This window comes from Pimephales promelas, chromosome 1 (genome assembly GCF_988280905.1).
Source record: "Pimephales promelas chromosome 1, fPimPro1.hap1.1, whole genome shotgun sequence".
In the NCBI taxonomy this organism is placed as follows: domain Eukaryota; kingdom Metazoa; phylum Chordata; class Actinopteri; order Cypriniformes; family Leuciscidae; genus Pimephales; species Pimephales promelas.
The window spans coordinates 16,057,421-16,069,532 of record NC_142769.1 but is presented as its reverse complement, the minus strand read 5'-3'; the positions used below and the strand labels follow the sequence as shown (position 1 = coordinate 16,069,532).

The 12,112-nt window shown below is 47.2% G+C and overlaps 2 protein-coding genes across 2 annotated transcripts in view; one reads left to right on the top strand and one right to left on the bottom strand.

The window, feature by feature from the left end:
- Positions 1-12,112, bottom strand: part of col25a1 (collagen type XXV alpha 1 chain) — a 483,837-nt gene that overhangs the window by 161,724 nt on the left and 310,001 nt on the right. The window lies entirely within an intron of this gene.
- LOC120473622 (E3 SUMO-protein ligase ZBED1-like) lies at positions 1,452-4,616 on the top strand. The gene is made up of 2 exons (XM_039663556.2): positions 1,452-2,660; positions 3,879-4,616. Exons 1-2 carry the CDS (start codon positions 1,567-1,569, stop codon positions 4,546-4,548), a joined length of 1,764 nt encoding a protein of 587 aa, XP_039519490.2. The 5' UTR covers positions 1,452-1,566; the 3' UTR covers positions 4,549-4,616.

The window sequence follows — 12,112 nt, the reverse complement described above, 5'->3', positions numbered from 1 at the left end:
CCTGTGCTATTATATTAATGACGAAGCTATAACACGCACCGCAGCTGAGCATAAAGCCAACGTACAAACAAACTATCGTAAATCAAAGTGAAAGTAAGTCACAGACGCTTAACAAACAATCATCTTCGTTAAAAGTAAAGAAACAAAATTATCTTACCAGTGCTGTCTCTCTCAGTGCGGTCTTTGATTTGAAATTAGCTGACGATCAATAAAATGCAGCTCATTACTGTTGCTTTCGGTGATGTGAACTCTGTTAAATCTGCATATAGCGCGTTGTTTGAAGATCGGATTTATATCCATTTTTCAAAAACATATTTATGTGACCAGGTGTAAATGGAATCGTTTTGATAAATCAGGTCAGTAAAAACGCATAGTGTCCAGGTGTAAACGGCCCCATTATGAGCTGTCAGCGTACTTCACTCTGAATTCAGGAAGGCCTGTTGAGGCCTGTAACCTGGCGACCACAGTATGCGGGAGCTCGTAACCTGGCGACCACAGTATGTGGGAGCTCATAACCAGGAAGGCCTAGTGAGGCCTGTAACCTGGCGACCACAGTGTGTGGGAGCTCATAACCAGGAAGGCCTGGTGAGGCCTGTAACCTGGCGACCACAATGTGTGGGAGCTCATAACCAGGAAGGCCTGGTGAAGCCTGTAACCCAGTGACCACAGCATGTGGGAGCTCATAACCAGGAAGGCCTGGTGAGGCTTGTAACCTGGCGACCACAATCAGTGGGAGCTCATAACCAGGAAGGCCTGGTGAGGCCTGTATCCCGGCAACCACAGTATGTGGGAGCTCCCACAGATGTCTCTCCGTGGCCACCATAGCACTGACGGAACAGCAGATTGCTTGGTGGCCTGGAGTCCCGCAGCAGATCAGTCTGGTAGGCCTGAGGACGACAAGGGCGTGCAGAACCGCACCTGCCTGACCTGCTGCCGTGTACGCTCTGTCATTCAAGCATGAAGATGTCTTGAGCAGCTTGGATGACAGGGTCAGAGCTCTTAGTGAAGAGGACCAACCAGAGACGAGATAGTTAACCAACGTCTCGTCCACTGGCGGCATCGACACATGTCCGTGCTCCACGGCTCCCTCCACAGCAGCGAAACTAGCCCGCTGATGCAGATAGAGACGTGAGGAGAACGGATTCTTCCATACCCTCTCAATCCCAGCGTGGAGATCAGAAAGGAACGGAAGGCTCATCCGGGCTGGTGGCTTATGGGTGGGGAGGAACCAGCCATCCAAAATACCATGAGCGGGTTCCTCCCAGACGCGCCTCCACTGCAACTGCAATCTGTCTGTGGCGCGCCCCATAATGTCAACCAGCTCAGCGTACACTGGGCAGGAGGGCTGAAATGGTTCGGTCTCAACCAAACTGACATCCTTTTCTATATATATATATATATATATATTAGGGCTGGGAAAGTTAACGCGTTAATCTCTGCGATTAATTTTACATGTTTAACGCATTAAAATAAATTAACGCAATTGACGCAAGCCAATCGCGTCCGTTTAAACAACTTCCTGTTGTGACAGAGGAGTGTGCTAACTGAGCGAAATCACACTGCACGATGATGGAGAGCGATAACGGTGGAGTTTTAGATGGAAAGTTTACATTTAAAAAATGTCCTGATGGCACAGACAGAAAAGTGGTGGTGTGTACAATTTGCAAAGCCGAATTTAAATACCACCGGAGCAATTCGTCTTTACTATACCATTTAAACGCAAAACACCCAGGTGTTCTTGCCGCAACTAGCGAGGCTACAGGAGGGTCTCGCCAATCGACCATGCTGGATTACTGTAGGCCTCGTGGCGGGCCGATGAACAAGTCTGTAACTGAATCTTTAACCGATTCTATTGCTAGATGGATAGCTAGAAACTGCCGCCCAGTTAACACGGTAGATGACGAGGGACTACGAGAAGTAATTCAAATTGCATCGGGAGACACTTCTTACAATCTACCATCTAGAAGAACGATTGTGTCGAGAATACACAATTTGTATGACAGCGAGAGGGCACGGAGGATGGACATGCTTGAGAACGCAACGAACGTCGCCCTCACAGGAGATCACTGGACGTCTGTGAGCAATGACAACTACTTAGGCGTCACAGCACACTTTATAGATGAGGAGTGGAGTTTCCGTTCATTTGCCCTTACTGTGAGTCAAACCACCGAGCGCCACTTTGCGGAGGCATGCGCTGATCATTTTTTGGAAGTTGCCAAATATTGGAATGTGGAGAATAAGTTAACAACACTTGGGACTGACAGTGCTCGGAACATGACAGCAGCTGCGAGACTACTACCATTTGAACACCTGCCCTGTACAGCCCACTGCGTTCAAAGAACTGTAACTGTTTCTCTTCACGACTGTGGATTAGATGGTATTTTGGCCAAATGTCGCAAAATTGTGGGGCACTTTAAGCACAGTCCATCAAATGCTCAGGAATTAGGAGAACAGCAAGTTGCACTTGGACAGAAGCAAGAACCGCTTGTACAGGACGTCCCAACCAGGTGGAATTCTACCTTAGAGATGGTCAGGCGGATCCTGCGAAACAGATTGCCACTGTCCACTACTCTGTCTCAGCAGAACAGCAAAATTGCCATGTTGACATCACAGGAGCTTGCTAAACTGGAAAAGGTTGAAGAACTACTTGAACCTTGCAGGTTAGTTTATTTCTCTCTCTATTGTTTGTCTCTCTATATCTGTGTTTCCTCTCTGTGTTTGTCATGCGTATGTGCGCGTGCATATGTGTGAGTGTGTGTGTGTGTGCATATGTGTGTGTGTTTTAGGGCTGTCAGTTTTTTATCCGATATTCGAATATGCATTCGAACATGACGTGAAATGTCCGTAAACTAACTATAAATAAACTATCCCTTTTTCAAAGTGCCATGTTTTTTTTTTTGCAATATATGATTAGACCGTTTGATTTATTTTATTGTTTACCATCTCATTCAGTAGCAGGCTCTAAAATATGTGTGTGCCAGGCACGTCTGTGCACTCAGAGTGCGTGTTCTCCACCGCGGAGAACATCATCAATATAAAGAGCCGCACTTGATCCAGATCAAGTTGATGGACTGGTGTTTCTAACAAACAATATTAAGAAATGAATTAGCTGTGTAAGTTGTCACGTTATTTTATGTTCCTATTCTGTTTTTTCCATGTAACCTTAGCTTAATTTTGTGATTGTCTATGCATAGTGTGGTAACACTTTATTTCGATAGTCCACTTTAGACATTCAACTAACTATAAGTAACTTTTCAACTACATGTCAACTAACTATCATTAGAGTATTAGTAGACTGTCAGCTTAATATCTGCTAACACTTTATTTTATTGGTCCCTCAACAGACATTCAACTGACTGTAAGTAACTTAGCAACAAGAAGTCAACTTGTTCTCCTAACCTGAACCCTAACACCTAACCCTAACCTAACAGTCTACTGACAGTCTACTACAGCCTACTAATACTCTAATGACACTTAGTTGACATGTAGTTGAAAAGTTACTTATAGTTAGTAGAATGTCTAAAGTGACTATCGAAATAAAGTGTAACCCATAGGGGCACTTCATATAGATTAAGTTGATAGTCTGCTGTTTCAAACATTAAGTCAAACATGTGTTTTTTAGACAGGCTATGGCCGGAGAGTTATTATTATGACAGCCAGACTGTTAATGCATTTGTGCATTTTTTTCCCCGTAGATATACAAATACATTGCTTAATATTTGATATTCGTTCGAATTAGATTTTTCTCAAAAGTGACAGCCCTAGTGTGTTTCGTACCCCTTTGAAAATTGTCTCTGTGTGATCTGACTTATTGTGTGTGCCACTGTATAATTAAAACAATTTACTGACATAATTACATCTTGTACTTTCCTCTGCAGAAATGTGACTGAACTCCTAGGGGGCGAGCAGTACATTTCTTGTTCAGTGGTGTTACCAGCATTTTGCCACTTGTTCCGGGTTATGGAGCCATCAGATGATGATCCAGTCTATGTGGTGAGGTTCAAGAAGGTGTTTACCACAGACCTAGCTAAAAGGAAGGAAAGCACCAACCTCAAATGGCTGAAGATCGCTACTGCTCTCGACCCCAGGTTTAAAGATTTGAAGTGTCTTCCTAAAGACGAAAGGCATGAGGTGTGGACCTCAATAAGCAGCCTGGTAAAGGAGGAGAGGCTGGCACAACAACCGTCAACAGAGACAACAGGAAAACAGCCAACAAAAAAGACAAGGATGTCTGAGTTCTTGCTTTGTTCATCTGATTCAGATTCAGATGATGAAGATTCTATAGACAAATGTCTGAAACGCTACAAATCAGAGCCCAAAATCAACATGGACCAGTGTCCACTGCAGTGGTGGTCATCAAGAGAAGGAGCACATGTTCTAATGGCACGCATAGCACGCAAATACCTGTCCACACCTGCAACCACAGTGCCCTGTGAGAGGTTGTTCTCACTCTCAGGCCACATTGTCCAAAAGAAGAGAGCTTCCTTGTCTCCTGATAATGTAAACAAACTGGTCTGTCTTAGTTGCTGGCTCAATGCAAAAGAGTAGGCAAAATGTTTTGGCAAAATATGTAACATTCTCCTTGTGTTATTCGTTCTGCAAAGGCTGTTTGGTGCGACATGTTTGGGGCATAAAAAAAAAGTTTTTGCTTTGGATTAAGTTCTAACCATTTTGATGATCTTGGTAGTTTAAACTTACACTTTAACATTTTGTTTAATTATATTGTTGGTGGATATGAAGAAATTGCTTTTGGCTTATTGCCTTACTTTATAAGATGATTTAGGATTTCTGATCAAATTCAACTTACACTTATACACTTTGTTTTATAATGTTGCACTTTATGGGAATTACCCATACTAGTTCCCAGGAGAGAACGTTTACAGTTCATAAGATCATTGTAATAAAATGCTCTGTTTAAACTATACTTCATTGTGTAAATGTATCATTTTTAACGTATAAGTATTGATAACAAGCTTTGGGAAAAAATGCGATTAATTGCGATTAATCACAGCAAGTTGTGCGATTAATTAGTTAAATTTTTCTAATAAATTCCCAGCCCTAATATATATATATATATATTACAGCCAACTCCTGCCCTGCCCGAAGAGAACAGTTACAGATTCACCAAAGAGAGAGAGCGCTCATTTTCTCTGTTCTTAGATGTTCAACGTTAATCTGTAACTCACCCTCGTCAGCTGGTAGATCATCCGCGAGGTTAACGCCCCTCTCCCGATAATCTGCCAGCTCCATCTGAAAGCTCCACGAGCTCAACCGCCACTGAGCCTCAGCCCGAGCGGGAACCGGAACCGCGGGGTTCAGATGCCGCGCCCACTTCCCTCGAGAAGTGGGTCAGACGAGAGCAGAGAGTTCTGAAAGGAAAACTCTCAGTTCGCGCAAAAAACTCCCTCGAGAGCTTCCCGCGAATGCTCTTCTCTCAGGCAGAACACGCACAGATCGTGTGAATCCTCCAGTGTCAAATATCTGGACACAAGTCGGCACACTCGTGCAAAGTGTTTCTCCACGTCTCTGTGCGCTTAATCGTTGATACTATCACACAGACAAACAGTCCCTGAAGACGAAAAGATGTTGTCACGGTTTCAAGGCGCCCTTCTTATACATCCAGATTGACGCGCTCATCATTCAAGCTGATGATGCACGGGCTGTCGCCGGTCAACCTGATTACTGTGAGTTGATATTTGATTTCAGACACCTGTCACGCCTGAGGCGTTCCCCATTGCGTCATTTGACGTATTGTTGAGTTCCCTTCGAAAGGGAACTAACTTTCCTGTCCTGTCAGATGTTACTGAGCTGGTAACATCTGACAAGCCCTGTATATCACTTGAATGTAAATAAAGCGCAAAAAAAAACTACTAACTTATGCAACGTAAATTAGTAAACCATGAAATTACAAAACAGTAGTAAATTACGTGCCTGCTAAGTTACTTGTGATAGCTTATTTTATAAAAATGCCAGAAAAATGTTGGACTATTCCCTAAGTCAGGCTGGCTCTATGTATTTATTTTAAGTAACTAAGACCCCATTTACACCTGGTATTAAAATGCGATCTGTATCCAGATAAGTTATCTGGATAATGAGCAGGAGGAGGAGATGGCGGGCGAGTTGCGACATGCGACGGGAGCGTAGACCACCTTGCCGGTTGATACTGTATACGCAACAGTCGCAGTGTTGTCCGTACGGACCAGCACATCCCTGCCCTGCAGCGGCCTTTTCAGACGGCGCAGAGCGAGGTGTACTGCTAGCAACTCGAGGCAATTGATATGCCAATGCAGATGAGGGTCAGTCCACACACCTGATTGTACCCGTTGTACGTGGCACGCCAGCCGGTGGCAGAGGCATCTGTGAATACCACAGCGTGCCTGGATACCTGTTCCAAGGGGACTCCTGCCCGAAGGAATGATGGATCTGACCACGGGCTGAAGGTCTGACCGCAGGCCGGTGTGATTGCCACCCGGTGAGTGCCATGATGCCACGCCCATCTCGGGACTCGGCCATGAAGCCAGTGCTGAAGCGGTCTCATATGAAGCAAGCCGAGCGGCGTTATCGCTGCTGCCGCTGCCATATGCCCAAGGAGCCTCTGAAAGAATTTCAGTGGGACCGCCATCCTGCCCTTGAACGTTTTCAAGCAGTCCAGCACCGACTGAGCGTGCTGCTCTGTGAGGCGCGCTGTTTGTGCGACCGAATACAACGCCATACCGAGAAAAGAGATCCTCTGCACGGGGGCGAGTTTGCTCTTGGCTGATGTGCCTGAGTACAAGGTCCCTGTGATCGCATAACTGATCTCGAGAGTGTGCTAGTATGAGCCAGTCGTTGAGATAGTTGAGGATGCGAACACCCTGTTCTCTCATGGGAACAAGGGCCCCCTCTGCGACTTTCGTGAAGACACGGGGGGACAGGGACAGCCCGAAGGGTAGGACCTTGTACTGATATGCTCGACACTCGAACGCAAAGCGCAAAAACGGCCTGTGTCGAGGGAGAATCGAGACATGAAAGTACGCGTCATTCAGGTCGATCGCTGAAAACCAATCTCGGGGACGGATGCACTCAAAGATGCGTTTGTGCGTGAGCATTTTGAACGGTAGCTTGTGGACGCTCCAATTCAAAACTCGCAGGTCCAAGATTACCCACCAACCCACCACCCACCAAGTTGAGTTGGTAACCCACCAACTTTCTTGGGTACAATGAAGTAGGGACTGTAGTGCCCTGACTTCATATCGGCTGGGGGGACCAGCTCTATCGCGTCCTTCGCCAGTAGGACTGAGATCTCCACGCGTAAGACATGGGCATCGGCTGCTCTCACTGTAGTGGAGTGGATGGCCCGAAACTTGGGGGGGGCGCCGGGTGAACTGAATAGCATAGCCAAGCCTGATGGTCCGGATGAGCTAGCGAGACGGACTGGGGAGCGCTAACCAGGCTCTCAGAGACCTTACAAGCGGGACCAAGGGGACTGTAGGCGTACCTGGAGTGGGGCAGCGAAGTGGAACACAGGGACCTGGCTGGGGGGGCTCTCTCTGGGAGGCAGCCCCCAACGGGGTCTGAGTGTGCTGTGAAGCGCTTACCTGGTTCCACGGGGCAGGAGGTGCGAGAGGCGGCTCGGTGGCGTTCTCGACCCGTACACTGCTGCCAGCTGGCGATAGAAGTGGAGGATGAGAGTGGTGAGGATTTTGTCCCCCCCACTGCTCTCCGAGTCCTCTTTGGACCCAGAGATGGTAGAAACCGCTCTTTTATTGAAAATTTGGGTACCAACAAGGCAGAACAAAACAAAACAAAAGATTTTCCACCCGGCCCTCTTCTGGCGGAGGGAGTGATGTGGCCATCACCTCCTGGAGAGCAGTTCCCGCCATCTCTGGGTTGCCCGCCCTAGGGCCGCTTGGTGTTGGCTTTGCCGCCCCTCTTGGCGGGGGCCTGGATGGGCGGGGCGTTCCGCCTGCGACCGGCTCCGCGGCGTCGCTTCGGCGGAGGCTGCTGCTGTGGCACGCCCCCGGTGACGAGCAGACTGAGGAGCCGCCGGTGGTGGGGTGGAGGCAGCAGCTGACCGCCGAGACAGGATGCGTTTGATGGCCTCAGTCTGCTACTGTACAGCCGAGAACTGCTGGGTGAAGTTCTCGACCGCATCGCCGAAGAGGCCGGTCCGGGACACGGGGGCGTTTTGGAACCGGAGCTAGTCGGTCTCCCGCTTGTCAGCCAGACACAGCCAGAGATGGCGTTCCTAGACCACCATGGTGGACATCGCACGGCCCACTGAGCGAGCGGTAACCTTCGTCGCACGAAGCGTGAGGTCCGTCGCCCGCCGGAGTTCTTGGAACACCAGTGGGTCGTGACCACCCTCGTCCAGTTCCGTCAGTGCCTTGGTCTGATGGACCTGGAGTAAGGCCAAAACCTGCACGGCAGAGGCAGCTTCCCCACAGGCCTTGTAAGCCTTGCCGGTTAAGTTCGACGAGTACTTACAGGCCCGGGAAGGGAGACACGGATCTCCGCGCCAAGTGGAGTTAGGGCACAGTTGCATAGCAACGGCCCGCTCCACCGGTGGGATGCGCGCGTAACCCTTAGCTGCCCCGCTGTCAATGGTGGTGAAGGAGGAGGAACCACTGGAACGGTTTCGGGCAGTAAAAGGTGCCATCCACGTCCCAGTGAGCTCCTTATGCACCTCCGGGAAGAAAGGCACCGGGAGATACCAATCATCCAGCCTCGAGGGTTCGGGACCCGGTGGAGGGTTCCCCACGAGCCCGACCCTCTCGGCGGCCGGGGAAAGCATCGGGCACCGCTGGCACCCCCGAATGAGGCAGCGGCTCCAACACGTCGTCCGCAGAGACATCTGACCCACCCTCCGATGCCGCGATCAACATCTGTTCATCGCCGGGAGCGCCAAAGGAAACGGTTGGTACACACCTCGTGGATGGTCCACCGCCCTCCCTTGGCAGCTCACATGGTTGCGGAGACTGAGAGGAGTGAGGGTTCCTAGGGGGTTGGTTCCCCGAAGGAAGCGCGCTCTCTGTAATCCTCAGGTCCGTGCCATCCGTGCCAGCGTCCGAAGCAACCCTCACAGGAGGATTGGAACGGGGCGCCGGCACGGGGACTCCGCCCCTTTGCAGGAACGAGAGTCTCAACCTCAGCTCCGAGATGGTCATCTTCCCACAATGGGTACATGACTCATCCACAAACGCTGCCTGTGCGTGTTGTAAGCCCAGACACACAAGACAGCGTTTGTGAGCATCCTGCGATCCCAGGTAACGACCGCATCCGGAAACACACAGATACAATGTCATCTTTAAAAAGACACAAACTATCTGTATAAGCTCTTTTAGGAACTGCTCTTGCAGACACTGAGACACACAGGGGAACAGCTGATGCGGACACGGGCAGGAATGTGCACCTGCACATGTGCTGGTTCTCTCTCAGTCTTTTTACCAGCTGTGAAAACAGCTTTTGGTTTTGCTCTTTAGAGAGAGAGAGAGAAAGCTGCTCGCGCTGAAGTGCCGTATCACCCGTGCCACGAAGCGAGAGATCTTCCAGAAGGCTTGCTTGAAAAGATTTAGCTCTGAGCAGTGGCATGAAGCTTTGGCTCCGAAGCAAAAAGCTGAAGTGCAATCACACAGCCGCTCGTTATATACCCGTGCTTTATTTACCTAAACTGCAGAAAGTACCAGGCTTTTATTTGAAGCAGGCTTTTATTAGAGGCAGGCCTTTATTTAAAAAAAAAAAAATCTAAATCAAATTTCCATCTGGGTTCCCTGCTCCTCAAGACAATTTCTTTCTCAATAAAGTTGTTGAAAAGACAGTTATACTAGCAGCACTAAATTATATCTGTTACTGTAAGGCTTAAATGTAGCACATTATATTAAAAGACTAATCCTGATGTTATATTTGAATATTTCACTGTTAATTCATCAGTATATTGTGTTAAAGTGGATGTTGTTGGAAGGACTTTTATTATGACGGGGGTACAGAGAGAGGAGAGCGGAAGAGAAGGAATTAATAAAGTGAGAAAAAGAGCTTGTCCGTGTCCGAGGGTTTATTTGATATATTACTAAAGTTATCTTTAGATTAAAGCCCCAAAAACACCCACAATCAAGTATTAGCCTACACTACATCTATTTCTACCATCCATTGGCTGTACGTTACGATGAACTTGAATGCACCCCACACAGCAAAGGAGTCCATGGCGGACCCACCCTCAAGCCTCCAGATCCGCCTGACTGTCAGATTCGTTTACATTATGGGCTGTTTACATCTGCCCACTTCTTGCATTTTCTCACATCAGAAAGCTATCTGATTTATCAAAACAATTCTACTTAAATCTGCTCACAAATGCGTTTTCGTAAAACGGATATAAATCGCGCTATATGTAAATTTAATCGATGTTTTATTAACAAGTTTCGGGAGGATCACGTTCTAATGATCAAACAATCAAGTCAGCCAGCTGTCAGCAATCAGTAATCAACTGGTTCACTCAATCAGCACAATTAAAGCCTATAAAAACACACAGTTGACTCACCCTTATTCCTCGACTGTTCTCAGCATCCCTCCACCACCCCATCTCCTCACACTTGCCTAATTATCTTCCTAAACAGAGATACGGGGGGAGTACTCTGGGTTCGGGCCCAATTTCCGAGCTCGGAGCCCTCCCCCCGGACAGCACGCCAAATACGCATAACCATTCTTTTTCTCTGATCATTAGTGAGTGTGAACTCGTGAATGGAGTTCACATCACCGAAAGCAACGGATATGAGCTGCTGCATTTGATAGATCAGCTTATTTCAAAATCAAAAGACCGCAATGAGAGAGAGTGGTTCAGTGGTTCAGTGACGTCACACGGTCGCACGTGTTGTTGATTGACAGCAGTGTTTCAACACAGACCCGCCCTGAGCGAGCTGTCATCATGGACTATAGACGAATCCGACGAGCGTTCTGTGTAGGCTGCCATCTTGTGGCGACGCCATTACTGAGCTGTTACACAGGCATATAGACATATGCACCGGTATGTAAACAAACCTCGGTGATAACGCGAACGCACCCTCGATGACAGCTACAGCCAGGCAAAATGACTTGTTGGTTTGATCTGTGACTGCAGTGGCCTCCAGTCACAGATGAAGGTACAAACAATCTTACAGATTAACATTATTTATGAAAATAGCTTGGCAAGCTAGCTAGGCTAACGTTTGCTAACGAGAAAACTATAAAAAGATCTGTCCATTTGGCAACAATAAATAAATAAATGAATGAAATCAAATAAACAAATTCATGTTTTTCATTTGTGTCCATTATTTATCTCATTTTCACATTGCAACAGGCAAGGGTAAGGTAACGTTACAGCTAGAAAGTATACATAATATCGACCAATTAGTGTTTTTAAACCATGGAAAGAGGTCAATATAACAGCAGGAAAACAATTATGTCACATAACGTTACATTTAGCTCAGGAAAGTCATTTAATGACCATAGCATGTTAATTGAATAGAAAAAATAGCAAGAGAGGGGATTTTGCTGATCACTATATCACATATTTATTATATTTTTTTTACTTATGTCATTAAATAATTGTTATTATACGCGAATGTCCACGTCTTGTACTCGCCCAGGAAATCTGTAAACCGTACGGCACCAGACAGGGTCAGTCGACCCGGGGTATTCACAGTGTTTTCTCTTCAAAATTTAAATTTTACTGCCACCATTGAAACAATTTATAACGGAAACTGTTTACCCACTCGACATTATACAAGGGATAACGTTGTAACGTTAGTGACAGTCGTAAATCGCGGGCTGTTTATTCCAGTGGACGCAAGTTGCAACTAAAACAATAGGAGGCAATGGCGCAACGCTACCCAGCAACAGCTCAGTAATGGCGCCCCGCTTACTTCCGGTAGTTTCGCCGGATTCGTCTATAGACCGTCATTGTTGATACACTGGAGCAGAATGGTGTCTAAGCGATTGTGTTGTGCTGTTCTTGGGTGCAATATAAACACAGAAATCATTCTGATGTTCCTAAATTTGAACCATTGAAGACGCAGTGGCTGAGTTTTGTTTACGATGGGAATATTCCCCACGATCAACGTCAATACTTTCTTGTTTGCGCGAATCATTTCTCACCAGACTG

What these genes read in the sequence shown, in the direction of transcription:
- LOC120473622 (XM_039663556.2), top strand. Translation starts at nt 1,567, where the DNA reads ATGATGGAGAGCGATAACGGTGGAGTTTTAGATGGAAAGTTTACATTT. An exon ending in GAACTACTTGAACCTTGCAG is followed by an intron (nt 2,661 to 3,878) that starts GTTAGTTTATTT and finishes TTTCCTCTGCAG; the next exon opens with AAATGTGACTGAACTCCTAG.